This window comes from Acomys minous, assembly GCF_964271855.1.
Source record: "Acomys minous genome assembly, chromosome: 4".
Classification (NCBI taxonomy): domain Eukaryota; kingdom Metazoa; phylum Chordata; class Mammalia; order Rodentia; family Muridae; genus Acomys; species Acomys minous.
Genome location: NC_140486.1, coordinates 25,900,153 through 25,927,663, shown reverse-complemented (window position 1 = coordinate 25,927,663; position 27,511 = coordinate 25,900,153). Strand labels below are relative to the sequence as shown.

At 46.4% G+C, this 27,511-nt stretch overlaps 1 protein-coding gene and 1 long non-coding RNA gene across 6 annotated transcripts in view; one reads left to right on the top strand and one right to left on the bottom strand.

Moving 5' to 3' along the window:
• Positions 1–27,511, top strand: part of SH3TC2 (SH3 domain and tetratricopeptide repeats 2) — a 61,826-nt gene that overhangs the window by 17,502 nt on the left and 16,813 nt on the right. For all 4 annotated transcript variants that reach the window (XR_014779037.1, XM_084780845.1, XM_084780844.1 and 1 more), the window contains exons 5-12: positions 1,902–2,045; positions 3,057–3,255; positions 3,947–4,020; positions 5,420–5,615; positions 15,556–15,689; positions 19,019–19,060; positions 19,184–20,881; positions 20,974–21,154. Coding sequence is in view for 3 of the 4 variants with exons in the window: in XM_084780845.1 (XP_084636971.1) it covers positions 1,902–2,045; positions 3,057–3,255; positions 3,947–4,020; positions 5,420–5,615; positions 15,556–15,689; positions 19,019–19,060; positions 19,184–20,881; positions 20,974–21,154 (2,668 nt within the window). In the remaining variant the exon portion in view is untranslated. The remainder of the gene's footprint in view (positions 1–1,901; positions 2,046–3,056; positions 3,256–3,946; positions 4,021–5,419; positions 5,616–15,555; positions 15,690–19,018; positions 19,061–19,183; positions 20,882–20,973; positions 21,155–27,511) is intronic.
• On the bottom strand, positions 11,190–16,188 carry LOC311596936. 2 transcript variants are annotated; one of them, XR_014779040.1, is made up of 3 exons: positions 16,011–16,188; positions 12,171–12,283; positions 11,190–11,777 (listed from the first exon to the last, which is right to left on the bottom strand). It is a non-coding gene; the product is annotated as an uncharacterized lncRNA (long non-coding RNA). The 2 variants fall into 2 exon arrangements; XR_014779039.1 differs by having other exon boundaries at positions 11,190–12,283.

Sequence of the window (27,511 nt, the reverse complement as noted above, 5' to 3'; positions counted from 1 at the left end):
TACAAAGTGAGTCTAGGATAGCCAAGGCTACATAGAGAAACACTGTCTTGAAAAACAAACAAACAAACAAAACAAAACAAGACGAAAGACTAGCTGGGCACACACATGTAATCACAGCACTCTGGGAGGCAGAGGCAGGCAGATCTCTATGAGTTCGAGACCAGCCTGGTCTAAGCGAAGCCAGGACAGTCAGGGCCACATAGAGAAACCCTGTCTCAAAACACCCCCCAAGAAACAAAAAAAGCTACCACCAAAGAAGAGCGAGACAGTACTCCAAATGTTGAAGTTCAGAGACGCTCTGTCACACGCATTTGTAAAAGAGTCAAAGAAACAGATGGAAGACCTAGCTTGTAAAATGGCCCTGGACTTCAGGGTTTTCTAGAAAGTTAAGGATGTTGGGGACACAGTGACGTTACCACTGCAGTGGGCGCTGTTTCCTCCTCTGCTCCAGGATAAAAACAAACAAGCAAACAAACACAAAACAAAACTGGCAGGAACCGAGGGCTTCCAAGCCAAGACACCTAATTAAGAGATAAATAACACTGGGTTCTCTGCAGTTGTACCCAGAAAGCACCGCTGAGCTGGGCTGAGGGTCAACCCTTGCCTGGAAGGAGAAGTTTCCCTTAGAGCATGGCGATTTTCCTTCTCTCTATAGGACATATTTCCTGTGACCATCACTGATGGTCAGTATTAAGATTTTGCTTTATGGCCGGATTTGTTCGTTCCATGGAGTGCATTGATGTTAAAGGGTCAGATACCCAGGCTCTAACACAGCCTATTAACTAGGCTCTGTGTTTTTATAAGAGTCCCAGGTGTGACCTTTCAAGTTTATGAAGACTTTTGTGGTGGACAATGAGGGTGGAGAATGGCAGACTGTTGCATTATAGGAACAGTGAAGGAGACGCAAAAGAAGAAGCAAAATTTCAATATGAGTAACTCATGGTCTGAAGAATAGTGACCTACAATAGTGATAATTAGTTTTATCTCACTCCCCTTTTTCCTCTCTCTTTCAATTCTGAGCATCAAACCCAGAGCTTTGCTCATGCTAGGCAAGCCCTATAGCCATTGTGTTCCATCCATCTCCAGCCATTTTTGCTTGTAAGGAGACAGAGCTTCTTAGGCTGTGGGTAAGGCCAGAGTCCGAGCAGATGGAAGGAAGTGCCTCATCCGGGTACAGAAGTATGAACTTCAGGTTAGGACTTGAAGCGGAGACCAGGGACCCTGAGTCACCACAGGGACTGGAAGACCTCCATTGTTGTAGTAGAAAAAAAAAATAGCTGAGGGCCAGTGAAATGGCTCCCGCCAAGCCCAATGACCACAATTCTATCCCAGAAACCCACATGGTGAAAGGACTAAAGTGACTCTTGCAAGTTGCCCTTTGGTCTCCACTTATTCATGGTGGCATACAAGTGTGTGTGTGCCCACATGTACACAACACAACACACACACAATAAATGAATACCTGTAAAAAGATTTAAAATGATAAATATGCATTTTGAAGACTGCAACTTTTTTTTGTTTTTGTTTTTTTTTTGTTTTAGTTTTTCGAGACAGGGTCTCTCTGTATTAGCCTTGCCTGTTCTGGACTTGCTTTGTAGACCAGGCTGGCCTTGAACTCACAGCAATCCTCCTGCCTCTGCCTCCCAAGTTCTGGGATTAAAGGTGTGCACCACCACACCCAGCCCGACTACAATGTTCTTATAATGGTAAACTTCACTAACGCCCAACTTATATTTCCTAACAGATGTTGACAAGAACCAGTTCCTTCTAGAAAGTGTCTGGTTAGCACTCTGCTCCATTTAAATGGCGGGTCTAGGTGTGTAGGCAGGAGGGATCCCGCTTTCTCTTTTGTGGTGGCTGAGGGTAGAACTCAGCGGGCTCAGCTTTGGCTTGACCTCTAGGCTATGTGTCCACATGTCTGGAGCACCTCTTCTTTGACCACAACTACTGGCTCAACTGCCGACTGGTGGATGACACAGAGATCCAAGTGTCTGTAGATGACAGCCACCTGGAAAACATATACCTGGGCCTCCTGCTGCAGGAAGGTGAGTCTGGCATGGGATTTGGGATGGGAGACTCATCCAGTTACTTGTTATCAGAGTCCCTCAGATAATTAAGGTACCGGGAAGAGGCAAAAGATAAATAAATACATCTCCAAAAAGATGAAAAGAACCTATTTGTTTTAACAAAACTTCAAACATCCTTCTCAACGCAGTCCTGACATCACACAAACAGCTGTGTCATTTGGTCTCAGTGACTCACGTTCAGGTCGCTTGGGAGTGTAAGAGGGTGTGCCCTGCCAGGCTCTATCCAGGATGGTAGAGTCCCTTGAGGTGGGGACCCTGGCCCCTGGCATCTTAAATGGAAGCTTTCCCTTGTGCTCCTAATGGCCTCCAGGATCGAGAAACAGTTCTATGAACACATGACGCAACTTGATTATAAAATAAATTCGTCAAACCTGAATTACTTCATGAAAGTCAATAGCAGCACGCTGGAGACCCAGCAGAAGCTGCCCATCCACTTTTTCACAAGTCCAGATGCCGTCAGACTGGTGGGTGCTCAAGTCTGACCACTTAATAAGTTTTGAAAGCCAGATTGGCTCCTGATAGTTTTACAAAAGCGGTTGATCCCATTGCACGGCTCCTAGGAAGGACACAACTCCTCTTATGATACTGCAAAGCTCATTCGGAGTCACCGCATTCCTCTCAACGGACTTCCTTTTCTCTGAAGGAAGGAAGCCCCGGGCTGCAAGGACAGCCAGAGTTTAGTGAGTGCACATGCATTTCGCTGGATCTTTTTTAATCTCTTTTTTTGAGGTAAAGTTCAGTTAAGCCTATGTCTCACCAATTACTCAGAACTGTTAGTATCTATCCCTGTCGGTGATTTTTTTTCTTCCTCTCTGGGATCAAAGCACATGGACCTTGGGCCTCCTCCAGGGTGGGGGACTTTACTCAGAGGAAGAAAATTGTCTGGGTCCTGCCTCTGAGTGTTACCTTATAAGAGATCCCTTCTCATTTCCAGTGACTTCTTGGAAGGACTTTTCTTGTTCTCTGCAGGTCACTTCTTCTGCAGAGCCGTGTGCGCCGTGGCTCAGCCAGCCGAGAAGGAAGGAGAGTATTTGACACTGTGCAAGAATGAGCTAATCTCTGTGCTCTCTGAGGGCGAATCTGAGTGGGAAGGCATGTCCTTAGTGACTGGTCAGAGGGGCCTGGTGCCCGTGTCAGCCCTGGAGCCCCTGCCGGTCCCCTTTCACCAGTGAGTAGCTGCCCACTCCCTGCGGGGGAAGGTCCCAGGGCAGACTGAAGTTTGTGCAGAATTGAATAGATGTCCTTTTAGATATGGTATTTCTAGTGCCTGGAGGAGGAAAAAATTGGGGCTTTTAAATATTTTTTAAGCCAAAATTTTAATTATTTGATTAAAGTGGGGAAAACTCTAAATTTTAGATGGATATAGTATATAGAAGAAATATACGACGTCCATTGCAGTGCTTTTCAATACATGGAGTGGTGCCACTTGTGTCACCTGAGGGTGTTACTATATGACCTGACCCTCCTCTGACTCTCTTGGTGTTGGTCCCAGAGGACCCCCTCCCTTTTAAATTGGCTCCCCGGGCATGTTCTTCACACTAACATTTGAGAATTTCTGCTGGACGATACTGTAAACTTGAGCATATAGAGTGGCAACATTTTCTTATGTCCTATAAATTCTGCTTGGTCCTGGCAGAATTGACAGCGGAAATACCAAAATAAGTTGTTTAACTGGCAGAATAGTTGCAGAGCTAGGAAACATTCCGTTTGGCTGAACTTTCACTTTTCACAGCATAAAGTAAGTTCTCAGTTTCCTATCATTAAATAAGACTCACAATAATACCACCATCGTCACTTTTCTATGGGACCATTTTGCTCGTTGTTCTAATGTCTTGAAATTCCCATGTTTTCACTGGCAGATGGTTCCTAAAGAATTACCCAGGAATCTGTGGCCTTCCCAGGAAGAGGGACTGGACAGGCTCCTGTCAGATCGGTATGAGTTGAAAACAGTGTTGTCAGGAGGACGATGTTTACCTGGCTCCTGACAGGGCATGGGGAGCCAGGGATTGTCCTCACACTTGGGGTCTTTGCCTGTGAAGTGAAGGTCACCAAACAGGCCTGAGGAAACATACATAAACAGGCAGAACACACGGATGTGGAGAGGGCTGGGAGATAGGTGTTACAAATGGCAGGGCTGAGAGAGATTTAAAGATAGGTGTGGGGGGGGGGAAGCCTTGCGTGGGCCAAATGAAACATTTTTTGAGCCAAATATGACCTGCTTCTAAGTCCTCACCCTAACCATTTTCTTAGATTTTTCATAGAGTACTGTGATTTAGGGGAACTGTCAATGCCTAGTACATAGTGAGCACCCAGTAAACACTAGATGAGCAGATGATTGAACTATGCAACTTTGGAGTTTGTTATGGGCCACACTGCCTCAACAGCAACTTCCTGCTTTCACTTCAATAAAGAAGTGCTGTAACCAAGCCAGATGTTGTCACAGAACCAAGCAAATGGACCAGAGAGGTGAGCAGCATTAGGGAAGCCCCACGGCCACTTGGAAGCTCCTTAGACGGTCACTCAGCGTTGCCTCCCACGTCTTTTCTGTGAGGAGAGAATTCTGCCAGGTACCCTGCTGGGTGCTTGGGAAGATCCGAGAGTGAAAGTGTGCTTTGTAAACTAGGCTGTGTCATAGGCACAAAAACATTGCTCTTGGATCCCAGGTGAGCCATAAGGAGACCCCAGATCCCTCTGGGTCCCCCACAGCACTCTGCTCCTCCAGTGACTGTGCAGTAACATTGGGTGGATGAGAGCTGATGACGTACCAGGCATGATGCGCGCCTGATTTCCACTCTAGTATTTATGAGCATCAGCTGTCATAGTGGCTCAAGCAGCTGGAAGGAGGTGTAGGCATCTTCCGGTGGGAAGATTCTCATACAGGGCTGGGCGCCTTGTGCCAAGCATGACGATGATATGTACGATGGTGGCAGAATCAGTTGAGGACAGTAAAAGGGACATTGCAGTTTTCCACGAGCTTATCAGTTTAAACCCATGCATATTCTGTGTTCTAAGAATGCCTTTCCTACACTTGTTAAAGTGTCTACTCTTTTTAAGCAATAAGAGCATCTGGGTTGTAGTTCCTTTTGGGGCTGTCCTGGTTTCGCAAAATGAAAAGCCATCCATCCCTTGCCATTCCTTTGAATTTGATTTTGGGATGTGTGTGTGTGTGTGTGTGTGTGTGTGTGTGTGTGTGTGTGTGTGTGTGTTACTGACTAAATTGTTGACATTTCTAAAGCTGGGATAACCTAGTCTGTAGCACATTGATGGAGAGGGGAGGATTCTCTCCCTCCCTTAAAGTGTTTTCCAGTTGCCCTGTGTGTTGTTTCTCACAGGAAGAGGGCGGTGCAAGGCTCTGATGGATTACAAACAGGAGGAAAAGGATGAACTGCGTTTCCTCCAGGGAGAAAGCATTGAAGTCATCGGCTTTGTCATACCCGGGCTGCAGTGGTTCATTGGGAAGTCTGTGAGCTCAGGAGAAGTGGGCTTTGTCCCCACCAGGATCATAGATCTCGATTCCTGCTCCCCGGTGTGAGTATGCTTTTGGGGCTCAGCTGCCTTCCCCTTTGCCTTAGTTAGGGTTTTATCACTGTGATGCAACACCTTGACCAAAAAGCAAGTTGTAGAAGAAAGGATTTATTTGGCTTACACGTCTAGATCACTGGAGGAAGTCAGGACAGGAACTCAGGCAGGGCTGGAACCTGGAGGCAGGAGCTGATGTGGAGGCCACGGAGGGATGCTGCTGACTGGCTAGCTCCTTATGGCTTGCTCAGTTTGCTTTCTTTTAGAACCCGGGACCACCAGCCCAGGCATGGCACCACCCACCATGGGCTGGCCCCTCCCTCATTGATCACTAATTGAGAAAATGCCTCACAGCTGCATCTCATGGAGGCATTTCCTCCACTGAAGCTCCGTCCTCTCTGATGACTTGTGTCAGGTTGACGCCAAACTTAGCCAATGCACCCTCTGAGCAGCTTTGCAGAGTGCAGGGAGTGCCCTGGATGAAGAAGAGCCAGAGAGCCTCACTCTGACATCCATGGTGGACACAGAAAGTTCGAGGAAGGAGGCGTGATCAGAAAAAGAATCATGTTGGTTATTTCAACAGATTTTTTTTGAAGTCTTGCTGTGTTCAAATAGAGAAGAGGAGCCTCAAGGTGCAGTGTAAGAGTCTGGATCCCATCACTCATGGTGTCCCATCACGAGACTCCCATCAAAGGATGAACATAGACAGAGAGCAGCAGATTACTGGCTTGGTCAATGACAGTCTCTTCTTCATAGGTCCTTTGGAGATGTTTGCACACTTAGTGTTCAGGCTAAAACTTGAATGTGTGAAGTCAGCATTGGCAGGGCACCTTCTCCTTCTTTCTACCTTGATGCTGGGAGGCCTGGTTCTGAGGAGCAGACCTACCCCTTTGACCAGTTAGCAGCAGGGTATCCTGTCATGGAGGGGTAGAGATGAGCAGCATTGCCCATTCTACTTGGGTGGGCTTTCAAAGGATATAGGAAAGCAGAAAGTTGGGCTCAGAAACTACATAGGAAATGATAAAACTGCTTATATTGCAAGAAGTTGTGGTGGCCACATTTCCCACAGTGGGGAGAATATAAAGCTACATAAAGAACATCTAAGGCTATCAAAGGAATATCAAAGGCTACATAAGGAATAATATTTAAGTCTACATGAGACATCCCTAAGGCTACATAAGGAGAAAGGCTACCTTTTAGTTAAGCCTTGCATCATAGGAAATTGAGCCTCCTCTTGGGAATAGGTTACCAGGAGGGCACGGGTGTAGTCAAGACTTTGCATGGTCTTCCCTGATGCAGAAGGTGGGGAGACTGCGTAAGGTGTCCCTTTACCTTATAGAGGATAGCGAGTGTCTGAATTTCTGCAGAGGCTGTGACGTGATGGGTGCTGCCTGGCTTTGGGGGAGGTATGTATTAATAGGGTACTGACCAGGGATCAGGAGTCCAGGGCTAAGGCTAAGGCTGGAATCCTGGAGGAGAAGTGGGGAGGAAGAGGGATGAGACCCTGGTGATGAGCACCAGCCAATAGTAACTTAAAGAAATCAGAAAGACTTGCAAATATGGATGTCTGTGTTTCCCCCACCCAGAGGTTTCATCTAATTGTTCTGAGAAGGGTTTGGGTCATGACACTTAACAAAAGGTTGGTCTAGTGGCAGCCTGGGGAAAGATGTCAGTCTAAATGACTCCTTTCTTTTGCTGCAGGGGGTAGTGGGGACCCACAGGAGTAAAGGACTTGAATCCAAAGTCCTGTATCTAGAATATTAGAATCCTGGTGTTGAGTGAATGGATCCTGTAACCAAGGTTCTGGTGAGCAGGGGGGAGGGGGGGAAGGAAAGGAGCAGATACTTAATGGGGGAAGAGCCATTTCTATAGCTGTGGGGGGAAGAAGGAAGACTACAAAAGGGCCCCTGAGGAAGAAGCTGACCAGGAGACTCTGGGCTGGTCCACACTGTTGGTGGCATCTGTGCATGAGGCAGGGCTGGTGTGTGTGTGTGGGGTGTGTGTGTGTGTGTGTGTGAAGCTTTCATAGTTGTCATTGAGGGAATGATTTGGAGGTATGAAAGCTTATTGGTTTTCGGATTTCTGGGTCAGCCTGGCCAACAGGCATCTGTAGCCAGTGGATCCCATGTCTTCATGAGCTGACCTGCACTGAATTTGCACATAATGAGTTATCTTTCTGGCCTTCTGTTCTTCTCACCTGTAAAATGTGTGTAATGCTGGTGCCGCCTGATAGGACCATCATGAGCTTAAACAAGACCATGCACACAGAGTGTGCAAAGCCTGGTGCAGTGTGTGTCAGCGTTTGATAGCTTGGCTTTTATCATTGTTTTTGCTTGCTTGTTTGTTTGTTTTTCAAGACAGGATTTCTCTGTGTAGCCTTGGCTGACCTAGACTCACTTTGTAGACCATGCTGGCCTCGAACTCATGTTGATCCACCTGCCTCTGCCTCCTGAGTGCTGGGATTAAAGGTGTGCGCCACCACGCCTGGCTACTATTATTGTGTTTTTGTCTCCCTTGTCCATGGTACTCTTTAAGGTTCAGTTTGGAAGGAGGCACTAGAGTTTATAAATCATATTGGGACTTCTGTGGCTCTGACATTACCCAGATGACAACCCAGTCTCATTAAGTTGATTTGGTGCTTGGCTATAAGGGCCCCCTCTCACACAGAGGAAGAGCATCTCCCACCCAAAGGACATGGCAGCGCACTTGTCACTTGTGGGATCCAATGCATTAGAAGCTGCATATTTGGTAGGAAGGGGAAAGGGTCAGGAACCAGGGAGTGGTGTGAGAGGAAGGGGGACCCTGGGTCCTTTACCCCTAGAAGCACTCTTTGGACTCTGTGTCTCTGCAGCACAGCAAGTGAAGGGTGGAGCTTAGCGGTGTACTCAGAGGTGTGACAGCCAAGCAATCTGGCCACAGCAGCCACTGTTGAGGTTTCTGTGGGTCACCCCTGTGCAATGTGCCTGCAATGCCACAGGGTGTCGCTCTTAGACTGTGTTCATTTATTTGAAAAGTTTCTGCGATAGATGTCACTGCTTGAAGCAGACTCTTCCTATAGATTTCCTCCCCGTGCTCATGTGCTGTTCCATAAAGGGTGTGAAAATGAACATATGTGAGTTTGTATGGTGTATGTGTCCGTGCACATCCAATTGTCCATGTGTTGTGAGAGTGATATTTCCCGGGATTGTTTTCGGAATCACCTTTGACTGATGCTTAGAACACATGGCCAAGACCCCATGCTTGCCCAAGGAAGCCAACAGATGACTTTCCTTTTTATAGCATTTTAATGGCAGCCACTTAATTTCACAGCAATGGCAGCTAGTAAACAAACCTGTAAAACTTGTGGCAAGCATTTGTCTTATTTTATATTTGTTTATTTATTAAAGATCAAGAGCAATTTAATTTGGGGCTTGAAAGAAAAAGAAAAGAAAACCAAAAATACCCAAGGCATGTAAGCTATAAATCTCAAAGGCTTCCCAGGGGAGGAGAAAGGGGGGCGGGGAGGGGTAACCATGCCATTTAAGCTGGCATGGGATCAGACACATGGTGGCCAAACAGCCACATGGAGAAGGGGAAGAGAACTTCAGAGAAAGAGTAAGAAAGCCCAAAGTGTTGTGGAAGCTTAAATGATAAGATGCTTAGAAAAGGGATAGAAATAAGAAAACAATGCTTTTCTGGATAGTTTAGAAGAGTGGGCCAGCTCAAGAAGCCTAGGCCTAGACAAATTATCATCCAAGAGTATCAGATGAGACAAAGGCTGAGGCCTGGAGGCGCTCACAGCTGCAGGATCACACTGGAAGTAGCTGTGAAAGGGTGAGCTTCTGCTGATGGCAGTGGTTAACCTGCTATCAACACATAACAGGCACTGTTCTTGGTAAAATTGTAAAATATCAAGTTCCAAGATGGAAAAAAGACCGCCTATCTCCGATGAACTGGCTGTGGCACCAAGAGCAGAATGTCAATTGGCAAAGGTAGTTGGATGTGAGAAACAGGATTATAAACAGAAGAGTAATAAAGAGTAAAAGAGACAATGCAGCAAAAGACAGAATGGTTTTTTTTTTTGAAAAATAAAATTATTCATATTACATCTCAATTGCTATCCCATCCCGTGCATCCTACCATTCCTCCCTCCCTCCCACTTTCACCTCATTCCCATGACTGAAGGGGACCTCCTCCCCTTGAATATGATGCTAGGGTATCAGGTTTCTTCTTGGTAGTCTGCTATCCTTCCTCCAAGTGCCATCGGGCCTCCCCATCAAGGGGACATGGCCAAATATGGGGCACCAGAGTTCGTGTGAAAGTCAGAAAAGACAGAATTTTTAACACTATAAAATTCTGAGTTTTTTCCTACTCTTTTTGCTGGATCTGAGAAAACTGGTTTATAGTTTAGGCATCTGGGAGTATTTCCCATTGGTTGTGCTTTATTAAAATGAACTATATCACAATGGAGATATGTTTTACTAAAAAAAAAAAATCAAAATACTCGCCATGAGAGGCACCTGTTCCTTTGTTTGGGGAGGCTGTGGAGACCCCACAATGTGAGCTCTTGCTAGTGTCCAGTCTACAGAGAAAGGTCATCCCAGAAGAAAAATTTCCTTCATACTTGCAAACAAAGCCATGGTCAAGTGAGACTTTGGCTTTTCCTAACATACAGGACCAGCTAGCAATAGGAAGAGGAGAGGCTCACCCTGAGCCAAGGTGGCCACTGAGGACCAGATCCTCAACTAGATTTGATAGTAAAAAGCAACATGGTTAATTTTGGCCACCTGCATGGTCTTAAACACTGAACAAAAAAGTATAACCAAAGATGACAATGATTGATCCGCTTCCTCCCCAGAAGAACAGTCCAAGAGATCACACTCATTAGACATGAGGCTTCACTTGTATGAGATGTCACTTAGACAATTATTTATCATTAACATTTAAAAAAATTTTTTTTTAGACAGGGTCTCACTATGTGGCTTTGGCTGTCCTGGAACTTAGTTTGTAGACCCGGCTGGCCTCATACTCAGAGATCCACCTGCCTCTGCCCCTCAAGTGCGGAGGTAGAAGGTTTGTTATTTTCCCACACACATATACCACATGCATGCATGGTGCTGTAGAGGCCAGAAGATGGGGTTGGATCTCCTGGAGCTGGAGTTACGGATGATTGTGAGTCACCTTGTGGGCGGTGGGAATGAAATCTGGTCACCTGGAGGAGGAGCCGGTTCACTTCACTGCTGAGCCATCTCTCCAGCATCAAGAAGTTGTTTTCTTAATGGTATATGTAGGTGTGGGAAAGTAACAAGAAAGATATAAGGCCATCGTGCTAGGACTTTGCCCACCTTATTTAGTGTTTTCAAACAACCATGTCTTTTGTTTGTTTGTTTCCTGTCTATCTTTGCTTTCTGCGCTGTTATCACATTTGCCTTGATTATTTTCTTCTCTCTTTGGCTTTATTTCAGATGTGTGTGCCCTTGTCATTTGTATTTCTCTCAATGCCATTAAACTTAAATTGTGGATAGTTAAACCCCAAAACTAAGAACTATGAAAAAAAAAATCCCAAAAACAATAGATAACTGGGAAAGACCTATAAGAATTGGGTTCCTTGTTTAAAATACTATTTTTATTTGTTTTGCTCAGGACTTGGTGTGCTTCTTCAGTTTGAAGACTCATCATGTCTTTCTCCAATTCTGGAACATTCTCAGTCACTCTCCCTTTGAATGTTGCCCCTCTCTCAATCTCTTAGTCTCTCTCCTGGGATCCTGGTGGAGGTACGTTGGACTTACTCTATCACTAATCTTGCTGAATCAGCTATTTTATCACCAGTCATCTTTTCGTCATTGGAGGCCACATTCTGGGGGATTCTACAGTTTTTCTAACTTTCTCCTCCATTACAGCTGAGCTTCCCTGTACCTCATCCTTGCCATTCTTAGTGTGCATGCCTCCGCTTTCCATTTATTGAGCTGTGTTCTCCTCAGAGGGTTGTTGTACTGAAAGGCGCTCATCCTTTCATTGTAGCATCCATCCCCTTCTTCTGTTTCTTTGTTCTAAGCAGGCGTTGTAAGTTAGCCTGTGGATGGCTGTTGCTTCCGGTTATGTGCCTGTCACTGGCTTCTTTGGGATTCTGCTGGGTTTTTCCGTTAGGTGAACTGCTTTTCAATATTGTAAAAGATTGACTTTGCACGAATCCTGTAGTAAAGAAAACTTCCTTGCCAAGAGGAGCCTTAGCGTTTGCTTCTCCGGAACTCATGGCCTAGGCCCTGTATGAGTTCTCTGTGGTCCCTGCGCTGTGCCTGTACACTAGCACCCCGCACACTCCACTGGTGTAGGCATTGGGGCCTGATGTTTTTCAGGACTCAGTGAAGAGAAGAGTGTGACTAGAAGTCAGGCAGTAAGACATTTTGGAGCCCCCTGGAAGGAAAGCTGCATACACAGGCTATTAATTTTGTTATTACTTTACGCGGGGCTGGGCAGATATTTCCACCTCAGCAACCTTTTTATCTCCCAGCCCCCATCCCTGGCCATCTGCTTTAATCATGGCTACCCAGGCTACTTCCATCCATAATCCCAAAACACTTGCACCTGCTTTCTGTCCGGGCCGCCTCTCTCCACGCGGGGCCTCAGGGTTTCTCTTCCTGGCCCATGTGGTTCTTTCTATCCCATGGTGGCTCTGCACCTTCTTTCTCTTCTGGTACCTGGGAGATAATGAGACAGCTTAGGAGGTAATATCTGCCCAGCCCCAGGTGAAATAAGTCGTATTCTAAAATCTATCAGGTGTCTGTGTCTTTTATTGATTATGATAGGGGGTTAGATAATACCACTGTAGTAATTATAGGCTTTTAATAACAAACATCATTAGACATTTTTTGTTTGTTTTTCAAGACAGGGTCTCTCTGTGTAACCTTAGCTGTCCTGGACTCACTTTGTAGACCAGGTTGGCCTCGAACTCACATCGATCTACCTGCTTCTGCCTCCTGAGTGCTGGGATTAAAGGCATGCACCACCACGCCCAGCATTAGACATTTTTATATTTTCTCAACAGTGGGATTTATGAAAGAGCTTATGTCCATCCCCCTCTTACACACAGGCTCAAGATCAAGTTTCCTGTCCCTGGGGAGCCCCAGTTTTGAGCCCCAATGTCCAGGCTAAACTACTACAGTCTGTGACATCTGCTCTCACCTTTCCTGGGTTTGGCTTTTCCTTTTGTCCTGTACCCCCAAGATTTCTCTTTTGTCTCTTAAAGTTTAAGGGGGTTAAGCTATTTCTCTCTTTTATGTGTGTAGAAGAGAGTTGCCTTGGAGCACGTGCTGTGTTCCTGGGTGCTTTGCTGGGTTCACTAGCTTTGTTTTGCGTTCAGAAATTCATAACGTAGGTCGTCACGTTTCTTGGATTCTCTTTAAACACCTGGAAGTCAGGGCGCTGGTAGATCAGCTCTGAGGCAGTGGGCATGGATGCTGATGGACAAGGCACCACTTTTGGTCTTGGTTTTACCACCCTCCAACTGTGGAATTCTGAACAGGTTCCTGAATCATACTCACTGACAAACATGGGTTAAAAACAATTTACAAAGAGAGTTGTGATACATAGCAAATGAACAGGCAAATTCAGAATACATTGTAACATTTAAGGCTTCTGCAAAACTTGGGTTTATATATGTAGTATGTGATATATATATATATATATATATATATATATATATATATATATATATATATATAAAACCACACACATATATATAATTTATGATTTATTTTTTTTTTAGTTTATGTGTATGTATGTGAGTCTGCATGCACCATGTGCATGTATTACCCATGGAGGCTAGTAGGTGTTGGAAGTAGAGTTACAGGTGGCCGTGAGCCAACCAGTGTGGGTGCTGGAAGCTGGACTCAGATCCTATGTCAGAGCAGTGTGCACGCTTAATCACTGAGCCACCACTCTAGACCCCTTGTATCTATTGTTAGTCCAACCCAAGGTTTTAACTGTATGCTATTTTGAGGCTGAAAATTGAGGATACTAGGAGGAATCTGGAGAGCCGACCAAGGATGGGGTTCACATGTATGGGAGAAGAGCTCTGGGCCAGGTGTCAGTACAGCACTCTAGTGCATGTTTGCCAGTGAGGGGGCGGGGGTGACCTTGAGCAGGTCCTGCAGCTGCTGGACTTGTTTGCTTTCCTTGCCTGCACTCTGGGGACAGACAGCAAGGGTCTGATCACAGCAAGCCATCTTCCCTGACTAGAAAAGCTCTCTTACTTCCCAGTCATCAACTCTAACTTTTTTTTTTAACTGTAAGCTTTTATTTTTTTAATCTGGAAGAGGGGATATGAATATCCTTGCCTAAAGAGCAACTGTAGAGGTTAAATAACAGTGTGGCAGCAGCCTTCAGATATGAATTTTTGGGATTTGGTTTTTAAGTTGTTTGGTACTGAACCTGATGTTGTTGTTGTTGCTGCTGTTTTCTGTGCTTTGTTTTGTTTGGGAGGAATGATATTCTTGGACTTTGGGGTCTAGTGGGCACCCGCTGGAATGTCCAGGCTCACAACCAGGGACTGAACAAACGCAGTACATGGCAGTACATGTACCATGCAAGATAGGATGTAGTGCATGTGTAGTGCCAGACAGGATGCTGTGCATGTGCACTGCCTGACAGAATACAGCGCATATACAGTTCAGGAAAATATGCATTGTATTTGCAGTGTGGGACAGTATGCAACACATGTGCATTGCGGGAGCAGTGGATAGCAGCAAAAGGCTACAGATACGCTTTCAAAGGTGGGAGAAGGCCAGGCCAGGGAGGCAATGTCAGAAGCGGAAAGGGTCACGTGACACACGGCACGGGGCTTTTGCCTCCCACTACCACATATTTTGGGGAGTCATTTGAACAGGGTGGGCTTTCTGGTGTTCAGTCTTTGGGCTCTCTCTTAAGACGAAGTTTATAATGAACCGCAGGCTGGTCACCTTCAGACACTCTGGAGTGCCTCTGCACCTGCACGACAATGGCTCCAGCCAGTTCTATCTGGCCTTGGCTGAGGGTGTGGGGTGTGAGGTATGTGGGTGATGGTGTCTGGCCTTCCTTATTGCCAGCTTTTTTTTTTCTCCTGTGTTAATTTCCCCAACCCTTGCCAAAGGCTTTCCTGACCTTGCTCTCTGCCCTACACTGCTGACTTAGTCACACTCTGTGGCCTAAAACTCTGCCTAAAACTCACTATATAGTCCAGTCTGACCTTGAATTCAAGGTAGCCCTCCTGATTCAGCCTCTCAGCTGGGATTACAGGGGTAAGCTCCCACATTGGCTTGAAAGTGACCTTGTAGCATAGTCAGATAAATGCTAAACGGAGTGCTTTGTCAGCCATTTGTAGTTCTCAAAATAACCTCTTACGAGCAAATGAGACGTTTTAGGTAGGTGGCTGGTAGGTAGGTAGGTAGGCTGCACATGAAGAGCTCCTCTGTTTAAGATTGTTTCCCCAGCCCCCGACCCTCCCTCTACTCATTTCCTGCCCCTCAGGAATTCCTTTCCTCTCTAAGTGTCACATAGTGCTGCTTTGTCTCCTGGAATCAAGCTCTGACAACCACATAAGATTGCTTCTGATCACAGGGCAGGTTTCTTTGCTGCCTTTCTACATGGGTACCATTTGCCTCTGACTTCTCCGGGAAGTAAAATACGGTTTCCTTAAACCCTTAGTATCCAGGCACCAATTCCCATTGCTCCAGTTACAGTCAGATGCCATTGAGGGTTGAGGGGCAGGGCTTTCTTTCTCCGGGGAGATGGAATTTTAATACAAGGGCATTTCTATCCTCTCTTTGACCCGTTCCCCTCCATTTAGCGTCCCTCTCTTCTCCAGCAGTGCAGAGATGATGCCAACCCACGGGCAAGCCTGCCTTTCTAAGCCTTACTACATCCTTGTGTGGAGAGAGCAAGATGGGCAGCTTCAGCCCAGCTCTGACCTGTGTCTCTCTTCTACCCCATGCAGGAGCAAGAACTCCGCCTTCCTCAGTGATGAGGAAAGATGTTCTCTCTGGGCTCCGGGAAGTGACAGGAAGGCTGAGTGTTCCAGCTTCCTGTGTGCACTTGCTCACACCGACATCGCCTCCGTCTACCGGCTGAGTGAGTGCTCCTCAGACCCCAGAGAAAGCCCAGGCTCTGGGAGACCAGAAAAGAGCCCATAGCCAGTGTTGTAGTAAATATAAAATATCTAACATTTATTATAAAATTAACCTATGGTCATTGCGGCAGTATTATTTAACCCACTACCATAATCAATAGAGACACAGACACCTGTTGCATTTTAGATTAGCCTCACTTTACCTGGGACTTAGCAAATATTAATCCTTTAAACTGTCCTTATCACTTCCCAGCCCCTATCACAGGCCATCTGCTTTAATCATTCCTATCTGGGCTACTTTCCCTCCATAATCCCAAAAATACTTGCTAACGCTCTTCATCTGGGTTGCTTCCCTCCATCCACGCTGATCCAGCCGTGTGCTTCTCTCCAAGCTAACCCGTCGTGACCTCTTCTTCCCTTTGTCTTCCTCCTGTAGCTGTCTCCTCTTTCCCAAGATCCTTCTGTCCTCGAAGCCCAAGAACTTTGGCCACACCTCCTCACTCTGCCAGGCCCAGGTGTGTAGGCATTTATTCAGCCAATCAACTTTAAATAGGTTGAGTAAGGTTTACACAACAAAGATAGGTGAACGTAAGAATGTGCTGGTCTGGGCAGCAAGCAGATCTTGGGGGCCAGTAATTAGGGTTAGAGTAGATCTCACCAGATCAACCCCCAACAAGCGAGGAATAGATTTCTGCATTCTATTCCTGTCCAGGAATTTGGGGCTGCAGTCACTGTCCACTTGATGGCCTGATTCACACTTGATTAGCAGTCTCCCCATAGGTTTTAGATCTTTCTGGATTACACACATCGTGTTACCTGGCAACCACGACACACAATAAAAACAACTTGCCTTTACCATGGACGGTCAGCTGCATTGACCCAAAGGAAGAACTTCCTGGGTCATGGCTAAAAGTCCCAGGGATGACTAGGTACCGAATCACAAATCACATAGATATCTGGGAAGAGACCTCAGATAAACATTTCTCCCCTTATTTTACAGATTAGGAAACTGAGGCCCAAGAATGTTAGTGCCCGAGCCAGGATAACTGCTAGACAGGGCAGCCCGTTTCATCACAGCATCTCAGATATGAGATGGCTCTGGGTTGTTGGATGCATCAGTCTCAGCAGTGGATCTACCTTGCTTAACGCAGTTTTTGGCCATGTGGAATGAATGAGGGAACGCGTGAATGAGTGAACAAACGAATGATAGTAATTTCCTTAGGACGGAAAAGGCCCACTGCTTTGTGGGAGGAAGTATAGTCACTAAAGTCCCCGAGGAAACGTTCTTTTTCTCCTAGCTCTTCAGTAACAGTGGCTTGTCTGCTTTCATGAGGCTGACTTAGATGGTTGTCATTTCATAGGAATAGCCAGAGATTGTCCATGGGAGGGGCTCTCAGACCAGTTCCTGGGAAGAGAGGCAACTGGAGGCTTTCTTCAGATATAGGGAGCCTTGTGAAGAATACACAGATGTCGGTGCTCAGACCTAGCAAAACTTTCTCATCATAGCCGTTCTTCCAGACTCAGGCAGGAAGCTGGAGCTGGGAGGAAGAGCGGGAACTCTGAATATCAAGGAGTGCTTGCTCTGGGAGGGGAAAGGGAACAGTGGCTGATGACGTACTTGCCTCAAAGAGATCTCTTTACTGTTGACCCATTGATCGGAAGATCCCAAACCAGGTCCTAGTAAGCATGCCACTTCTTGTTTAAAGACCAGCAGTCAACTCTGCTGAGTATGGACTATGCCTTATGGTTGTGTAGACCCCAGCCTCAAGTCAATCAGTAGGGGAGGGAGATTATTAGTAAACGCCAGCTGCCTTGGGGGCTGATGCCCTAGGAAAGGGGTGATTCTTCTGAGTCTGCTCTTGTGATGAATATAACATGTGCTCTCAATGCCCTGGAGAAATGGCTGCGTTAAGATGGGCGGATGTCCTTCAGCATTGGAGAGGCAAGAGAGTGCAAACAGCTTTCTGAGCCAAACCCCTTAGCTCTTCCAGCTTTGGCTATGGGGCCTTTCACCTTTTCTAAGGTGCAGATTTGAGTATCTACAATAACAATCCCAGAAGCTCTCCCCACAGGAGATTAGGAAGTGTCTTGGTCTGGTGTGGGGGGGATCCTGGTCCCTAGAGTTCTCTGATTCATGATATGGGGGCCACCTTGCTGCTCTTTTTGCCAGGAAAAGGTGGAAACTTGCCTCCAGTCATTGCTGTCCTGAGGGCTGTGTAGCCCTGACCTTCACAGTTGCATTGTGAGACCCTTTAGTCAAGAACATTGCTTTTCTTGTGTGGACCCTGTGCACCTTCTTGATTCTTACCTCGCTTTTTTTGTTTTGTTTTCTTCCCACTTTTGTGACATTGGGTGACTGCATATAAGTCATTTGGCCTTTATGCTTCTTTCAGTTCTCTGCCTTTCTTTCCCTTTCTTCCTTCCTTCTTTCTTTCTTTCTTTCTCTTCTTGAAATATTGACATACTTAGTAATACACCCCTTCCCCCATCTTGTTTTCCTTTGCCTTTAAATACTTCACCTGTGTGATCACAGCAGTCCTGGGACTTGGGCCAACGCCTTGTGTTTTGCTGTGAATCACAAATCTGTGTTTACAGTTTCCACTCTCCTTCTTGGCTCCAGACCTACTTCATTCTCCCACTATAGCTGTGACTAACTCAAGGTCAAAATATCTAAAGCTATATGCCTTATCCTGTCAAATTATTTGAGGGAATACACCTGGGGGGGCTCAGACACACATTATTGTCCCTTGAAACTGCTCACTTAAGGTTCCCAGTCTTGCCACTTTTTAATGCACACAGCACTCCTGTCTGTCAAGTGGGGGCATGAGGGGGGTGCAGGAAGGAAGCAGGGAGGGGAGGGAGAGCAGGAAGGGGAAGGGGAGCAGGAAGGAAGCAGGAAGGGGAGGGAGAACAGGGAGGAAGCAGGGAGGGGAGGGAGAGCAAGGAGGAAGCAGAGAGGGGAGGGAGGGAGAGCAGGAAGGATGCAGGGAGAGGAGGGAGGGAGAGCAGGAAGGAAGCAGAACCAATCCCCTGCAGCATAGTGTTAGAAGTGGCCTGTGCTTACTGTTCTCCCTAGCTCTGATATAAAGTAACTGAGAGATTTGCATCTCTCTGGATTGTTTTGACAACTCCACACTCACACCTCTTGTTTCCTCATATTCTTCTCTGACTTATATCACACGTTTATCTGAGTCCCCTACCGTAAAGTGTATGAGCTAAACAGGACGGTAGAAACTCTGAAGCTGATGTTGAACACAAAAGCTCCTCAGAGGTCAGCGGCCCGATGACTTGCTCTGGCCTGATGCTAAGTCTGTCCTTCATCCCCACCTAGGTGAGTTTGCATCCATCCAGAATCTCCAGAATGATCTGAGCGGTGAGTAGCGATCACGCTGAGACCAACCCCTTATCCGTAGGTCAGCTCATCTAGTCTCTTGGCAGGAGCTGACTGCCCTAGTTGAAGGCACCCAGGGCCACTCAACTCTGCCTGTCCTTACAGCATCTCAGCCTGAGGGCTTCAAGGAGGGCAGGTCTAATGGGACCTGGGTGGAGCGGCAGACCGTGAGCTCCAGACGTTCCAGCAGTTCTGTGGAGTCCAGCCTCGAGGAGGAACTCCTGTCAGCCTCCTCGGACAGCTATCACCTCCCAGAGCCTGATGACCTCGATGACCCGGAACTGTTCATGGACCTAAGCTACAGCCTGGAAGAGGACGAGGTGGAGCACTTTGCTCCCATCTTGGCTTTTCTGGATCATGAAGGCTACACCGACCACTTTAAGAGCCTCTATGACTTCTCCTTCTCTTTCCTTACTTCCTCCTTTTACAGCTTTACTGAGGAGGACGAGCTAGTGGCCTACCTAGAGACTTCAAGAAAGTGGGCCAAGATGAGGCACATGACGTGGGCCCATGCCCGGCTCTGCTTCCTCCTAGGCCGACTAAGTATCAGAAAGATCAAACTCTCCCAGGCTAGGGTATACTTTGAGGAGGCCATTCGAGTCCTTGATGGGGCATTTGAGGACCTCTCCCTGGTGGCTGCTCTATACATCAACTTGGCAGCCATCTACCTGAGACAGAGGCTGAGACATAAAGGGCCAGCCTTGCTTGAAAAGGCAGGTGCGCTTCTGGCCTGCCTGCCGGACCGAGAGTTCAGTGCGAAGAATGAGCTGGATGTGGTGACGTACGTGCTGCGCCAAGGGATTGTGGTGGGGAGCGGCCCTCTGGAGGCCAGGTCCTGCTTCCTGGCCATCCGATTGCTCCTGAGCCTTGGCAGGCATGAGGAGGTTCTGCCATTTGCAGAGCGTCTGCAGCTCCTTTCTGGACACTCCCCTACTTCCGAGGCTACAGCCACCATGTTGAGTTTTCTGTACGACAACAAGTATCTTCCACATCTTGCAGTGGCCTCCGTTCAGAAACATGGGACCCAGAGCACCCGGGGGATGTCTGCGTCCATTTGGCAGGCCTATTTGGTTCTCCAGAATGCCACTAAGATTGTTGGTGTTCCCTCCTCAAGCTGGGGTGACGTTTCTGCACTGGCCTGCCCAAGCCTCAGGCAGGCCCTGGCTGCCTGTGAAGAGCAAACTGACCTGAACATCCAGAGGACTTTGTGTCTCATCCTGTCCAAAACATACCTCCAGCACAGGTCTCCTGATGGTGCTGTCTACTACCTGAGCCAGGCCCAGCTGTTAGGGAACCTACTGGGTGAGCAGGAAGCTTTCGAATCTTCTCTCTGTCTGGCGTGGGCTTATCTCTTAGCCAGGCAGACAAAGAAAGCTTTGGAGATCCTTGAACCGCTACTCTGTTCCTTGAGGGAGACAGACTGTGTGACCCAAAAGGGAGTGGTCCATAACCTCCTGGGACTTGCATTTCAAGATGAAGGCCGGACAAGCAGGGCAGCCAAGAGCTATCTCCGAGCTTTGATCAGAGCCCGGGAGATGGGGAATGTGCATAACCAGGCCGTGTCTATGGCCAATCTTGGTCACCTGACCCTCAAGTCCTGCATGCAGCAGTCAGCCAGGGGCTATCTCCTGCAGGCTGTCCGGCTGTATTCTGAACTCCAAGCCAGCAAGGAGACAGACATGGAATTGGTACAAGTGTTACTCTGGTTGGGCCAAGCTCTGGTGTCTGGACACCAGCTGGTTCACAGCCGCCTTTGTTATGAAATGGCATTGCTGTTTGGCTTGAGGCACCGGCACCTAAACAGTGAGTATGTGCCATATTGCTGGGAGCATCGGGAAAAACATTTTGGTGCATGCTTTGGCGGTATCTCATTCCTGTCCCTGCTTTATGTTCAGGTCAACTTCAGGTCACCAAGTCTCTCTGCCATTTCTACAGCTCAGTGTCCCCAAACCCTGATGCATGTATTACCTATCATGAACACTGGCTGGCGCTGGCTCAGCAACTCAGGGACCGGGAGATGGAGGGGCAGTTACTGGAGTCCCTTGGGCAGCTTTATAGAAACTTAAACACGTCCAGGTGAGTCCCTGCTTTGTGGAGAAATGGCGTTCTTTCTCTCAAGAAGGCAAGTCCAAATGCATGTGGTACATGGATAATGTACCTGCCATGCAGCACTACCCATCAGTTGGGAGTTCTGTGGCCTGGGACAAGCTATACCTTGGTTTTCTCATTGGTCAGAGGAAGGTGATAATGGCATTTACCTTACAGTACCAGTGTGAGAAATGAATGTGTTAAACTCCCTGAAATACAGTCTCTGTAACAATGTCACTCTTACAATCTATCTTGACTGGCTGAGAGTGCATAATTCAAAGGGGGCCAGTTATACTGAGGACCATGACTTCTTCAGGAGGGCTTCTCTATTTAAAGACAATTAGGGTTCAAGAAAGGACACAAAGTTAATTAAATGCTGTGAGGCAGGGGTGTAAAATTTTATGGTTAAAAAAATGCTTGATTGGGACCTCATCTTTAAGATGGAACTGGACTTAGGAAGTCATGTCTACTTTCACCTGTGGTTGAGCCTCAGAATAAATACATAGGAGTAAAAGGGTAGACTCAGTACTTGTTTGTGGGAGAAAACTGTGTAAGCACTTTCTTCTGTGATTGACTTTTTGGTGATTGTCTTAGTTACAGTTTTATTGCTGTGAAGAGACACCATGACCAAGGCAACTCTTAGAAAGAAAAAAACATCTAATTCGGGCTGGTTTACAATTCAGAGGTTTGGTCCATTGTCATCATGGCGGGAAACATAGTGGCACACAGGCAGACATGGTGCTGCAGAGGCAGCTGAGAGCTCTGCATCTGCATCCACAGACAGGAGGAAGTGATTGAGACACAGTAGGCCTGGCTTGGCCTTCCAAGACCCCAGAGCCTGCCCCTAGTGACATACCATTCCCAAAGGCCACAACTCCCAATAGTGCCAGCCCCTATGAGACTATGGGGGCATTTTCATTTAAACTACCACAGTGGTCTCTGGAAAACCTTCAGTTTTGCAAAGCTATGTTCAAACATCCTTTAGACCATTGCTGCTCGAAGTCTCCTCATCCACACACCTTGCCACATGCTCTTTCACCAGTTTAAGGCCACTGGGATACTCATTTACTGGTGGGCAGCCTGCAGATCTGTCTCTTACAACAAGCCTCGGAAACCCCACAGAAGTTTAAAAACCTCTCATCTCACTTTGTGACAGATTTTTGTGTTATAACGTTGCATTCATAATTCTTAGTGGCTTCTGAAATAGGGTGGGAGTACTCGCTCGTATCGGTCAGGGAGGCAGTGGAGGGGAGGCGAGTTCAAGGCTAGTTTTTGCTTCTTAGGCACAACTCTTGTTAGGGTTTCTATTGTTGAGATGAAATATCATGCCTACGTTGGGGAGGAAAGGGCTTATTTGGCTTTCACATCGTAGTCCATCATTGAAGGAAGTCAGGACAGGAAGTCAAGCAAAGAGAACCTGGAGACAGGAGCTGACGTGGAGGCCATGGAGGGGTGCTGCTTACTGGCTTGTTCCTCATGGCTTGCTCAGCCTGCTTATACGATCATCAGCTCAGGAATGGTACCACCACAATAGGTTGACACCCCCCCCCCCCACTACCTCATCAACCAATAATTCAGAAAATACTCTACAGGCTTGCCTACAGCCTGATTATTTTTTTTAAATTTTATTTATTATTATGTATACAGTACTGTTTGCATGTACACCTGCAGGCTGGAAGAGGGCATCAGATCACATTATAGATGGTTGTGAGCCACTAGGTGATTGCTGGGAATTGAACTCAGGACCTCTGGAAAAGCAGTCAGTGCTCTTAACCTCTGAGCCATGTCTCCAGCCCTACAGCCTGATTTTATAGAGGCACTTTCTTAACTGAAGATCCCTCCTCTCAGATGACTCTAGCGTCTGTGTCAAGTTGACATAAAACTAGCCAGCACAGGTGCCATGGTAACCGTGGGTGTGCAGGCAATCAGACAATAGTTAATCACACAGCGAACTCTCTTTATGTATTTCCCCCCACTCAAAAATGAGACACGGCCTAAGTTCCCCACTGTCTTTGCTTTTGGTGCCAGGGAGAGAATTTTGACATATACAGGGGGACATGAAGTCAGAAACCTAAGGTTTTTTTTTCAGGAGGGGGGGGGCTCTGAAACACTCCACAGTATGGTCAGAGTTCTTGTAGGCAGCTGCTGTATGAAGCACAGCGTGAGGCACTTGCTTTGTGCTTATTTAGGCGGCTGAGTGGTTACCACTGAATTGGTTGGCCCATGGGCTCACCACCCGTGCATTGCCACTGTGTGCAGCCGGGCTTTCATTGCCAAAAGGAGCCACTGGCTGGGTTGCTCAGGACTTGCATAAGGAAAGAAAGGGGCTTGGCATGTGGAGGCAGTGTCTAATGACAAGATTAGTGGTCAGTGCCATCAATGGGAGTTCAGGTGCCACTGCAAATGTTCTTTTTGATCCTGGCCTGTGCAGTGTTAGGTGTCTAACAGCATGGGCCTCTCCTTAGGGAGTTCTCACGAATAAGGAACCAAGTTTTAAATATATATTAGGACAAAGTGATTGGTCCCCAAATAAGGAATGTAGAATTTCCCCCCCTAAAATGAGTTACAGTAAAAGAAAAAAAAAAAACAAAAACAACTTAAACCAGCATTAAGGGTTATGTATGAGAGATTATATTTCACATTCTCCATATTATGTTCTCAGCATAATAAATATTATACACATACCTTAGTTACACATGAAGGATTCCGATAAAACTTCTTTGCAATTCAGTGTACTTTTTGTTTGCATTATTTTCAGACTAACAATATTTTCATACTATTTCATATTTTGATCATGTTTTTCCCTCCCCCAATTCCTCTCAGAGTCTCTCCACCTTCCCACTTACCCAATTTTATGTTCTGTTTCCTCTCTCTTCAATAAACCCAACCCAACCCAACCAAAAAAAAATCCTAAGAAACAAACAAGAAAAACCTAAGGGGGGGGGTGGGAAACAATAAAAATGAAAATCAAAACAAACAAGCAAAAAACCATAATGGAAAAACGAACGACAAAACAAAGCAATATGAAATGAACAGTCCCAAACAAAAAACAAACAAACAAACAAACAAAAACCCAATGGGTTTGTTTTATGCCAGCCAACTACTGGGGTCTGCCCTGCAGTCTGGTTAATATACCTAGTAGGACTTCATTTGGAGAAAAGGGATTTTTCTCTCTTTACCAATGGGCATCATTTGCATATAGCTTCATCCTTAGGGGTGAGGCTTCTGGTCCACTTCTCTGTCTCCCTGATGGAATCTGTCTCTGAGTAAGCATTTTATTACACCATGGGAGCCTTTCTGAAATGTCAGGTACTATGTTAGGAAAAAAAAAAAAACAAACCCACCCAAAGCACTTGTCCCACACAGCCTCTACCGTGTGAGAGTGTGTGTTGCTCTCGCAGGTATCAGGCAGATATTGGTCATTTCAGGAAGTCTTCTTGATAGCAGCATCACTGAAGTTTAACCACATGCAATACAGCTGAGCCTTTACAATTTAATTTGCACCTCAACATGATGTTTTAGTTTTTAGAATTTACACGTAGCTGTGTTAAGTCTTCGTGCTGCCAAACTGCCAATCATCTTTAGGCCTCCCCCTCCAAACCCTGAAATCACCATCAGCAAGAACTCTCCATTCTCCACTGGCACCTCTCACTGGAACCTGCAAGTCTCCCATGTGTCCCTGTTGACACTAGCTACAAATGCGATCAGTTTTGTGACTGTTTTCTTTCCCACAGGATGGTATTTTCAAGGCTCATTTGTGGTCTGTGTCAGTATTCCATTGTGTTTAACCTCCCCCTCCCCCCACCCCCCGCCCCTGTTTGTTTATTTTCTGTGTGACATTGTATGTGTGAAGGTCAGTCCCTTCTCTTCTTTAAGTGGGCCCTGGGGATTGAGTTTAAGCTGTCAGGCTTGGCAGCAAGAGCCTTTGTCTGCTGAGCGATCTTGCTGGCCCACTCTTCTTTATTTTTATTGCAGAAAAATATTCAGTGGCTATGCCACGTTTGTTTATTTATTCCTTAGTGGATGGGTATGTAGGTTGTGTTTATCTTGTGCCTGTGATAAATAACGGGTATTTGTGAACGAGTGGAGATGGGGTTGTGTTTCTCTTGAGTATGGACCTAGGGGTGGGATTACAGAATTATAAGCTGCTCATAAGTTTATGTTTAGATATTTTGGGAACTACAGAATATTTTCAAAAGAGGTTGCATCATTTGCTATCCTTCTGAGCAGTGCTCCCATGTCTTCATTGTATTTGCTGTTGTACGCATTTCATTTTTGCCATCCTAGTTGCAGGAGATGGGATGGAATCTCATTTTTTTCCACTGTGGTTTTAATCTCCATTTCCTTAGTGACTAAAGATGTTGAACATTGTTCATTGGGTTTCTATGCTTTTTTTTTTTTTTTTGAAATGCTTGCACAAGTCGTTTTTGTATTTTATTTTATTGGTTTTTCGAGATAGGGTTTCTCTGTGTAGCCTTGGCTGTCATGGAACTCCCTCTGTAGACCAGGCTGGCCTCCGACTCAGAGACCCACCTGCCTCTGCCTTCCAAGTGCTAGAATTAAAAGATGTGAACCACCACACCCTAGTGATGCTGAGGAGTGAACCCAGGGCCTCACAAGTGCTGTGCGAATGTTCTACCACTGAGCTGCATTCTCAGCCCTAGATTTTTTTTTTTTTTCCGAGACAGGGTCTCTCTGTGTTAGCCTTGGCTGTCCTGGACACGCTTTGTAGACCAGGCTGGCCTCGAACTCACAGAGATCCACCTGCCTCTGCCTCCCGAGTGCTAGGATTAAAGGTGTGTGCCTCCACGCCCGGCTTCAGCCCTAGATTCTTATTTGTCCAAACTTTATTTATATCAGACAGTGACAATGTTCACTTATCCTTCTGATTTTTTGGTAAACACTGCACAGAAAAAAAACTTGTTTTTTTTTGTTTTGTTTTTTTGTTTTTGTTTTAAATGAGTAAACTCTGAGTAATGTCCAATAAAAACGAGCTCTCTGGATGCAGGATTTCAGAGACCATCTCAGGTCAAACTGACCCTTCTCTGGGATGAAATTTTGGGAAATCCAAACTCATCCTGATCCCTGTAGCACGCATCAACAAAATAAAGCTGAGATTTGAACAGACTTCCCAGGGAAAGGCTGGTTTAGAAAACTCGTTGCCCATATTTTCATTGCTTTCTTCCAGGCCTGGATTTTCCGAGATTGCTCTAGAAGCTGAGCCAGATCCAGGTCTTTTAACTGTAAACATTTCATTTGTTTTAGTTTATGTGTGTGGGTAATTTTCCCACATGTGTGTCTGCACACGGTTTATGTGCCTGGTGCCGGTGGAGGTCAGAAGACATTAGATCTTCTGGAACTGGAGTTACAAATGATTGTGAGCTGCCATGTGGGTGCTGGGAACTGAACCCTGGTCCTCTGGAAGAGCAGCCGGTGCTGTTAGCCACCTAGCCTTCACTCCAACCCCAGGGTTTTAAATTTTAATATGCCGTGGTTTCAGTTTTCAGAGTTCTTATTTGAATTCTTTGGAGGAAGCAGTCACTAATCAGTAACATTCACCTCCCCAGAAACACCAGCAACACAGTCAGAGGAAATTTTTGCCTGGTGTTGACTCCCAGGAAGGATTTATTAAGTGGGTCTTGATATTGTTATGGACTAGTGGTTCTTGAATGAAAAAAAAGAAAGAAAGAAAGAAAAAGGAAAGGATATGACTGATAATAGGTATAGTGGAGGAGAAAGTTTATTATAGACACATGAGAGAGCATAGCCAGAGGCAGACATGTCTGGGAGAGTCCAGGGTCATCATGACCCTGAGCCATGACGGGAGAGGGGGAGGGGAAGGGGAAGGAAGAGACAGGGAACTAAGTACAGCAGCCACGAGGTCAAAGGGACAAAAGGGCAGGTAACCAAAATGTCTGGATTTCATAAGGAAGAGCGGAGGAAGGTAGCCCAGCCCCTGGGCTGGAGAGTTTAGGGTAGAGGGCGGGGTCTACCAACCATACCTTGTAACAGGTAGGGACTGAAGGATGCTGGGAGACCCTGGAGGTCTGGTCCTCTTTCATAAGTTAAATAGGCCCCTCAGCCCCTTGTCCCTGGTTTGAAACTTAACACTTCTCAACCTTCCTAATGCTGTGACCCTTTAATACAGTTTCTCATGTTGTGGTGACCCCCCACTTCCTCTGCCCCCCCACCATAAAATTATTTTGTTGCTACTTCCTAACCTGTAATTTTGCTACCATTACTAATTGTAATGTAAACATTTGATAGGCAGGATAACCTTAGGCAACCTCCGAGGGGTCGAGACCCACAGGACCACTGCCAGGGACCTATTTCTTCAGCTCCTCT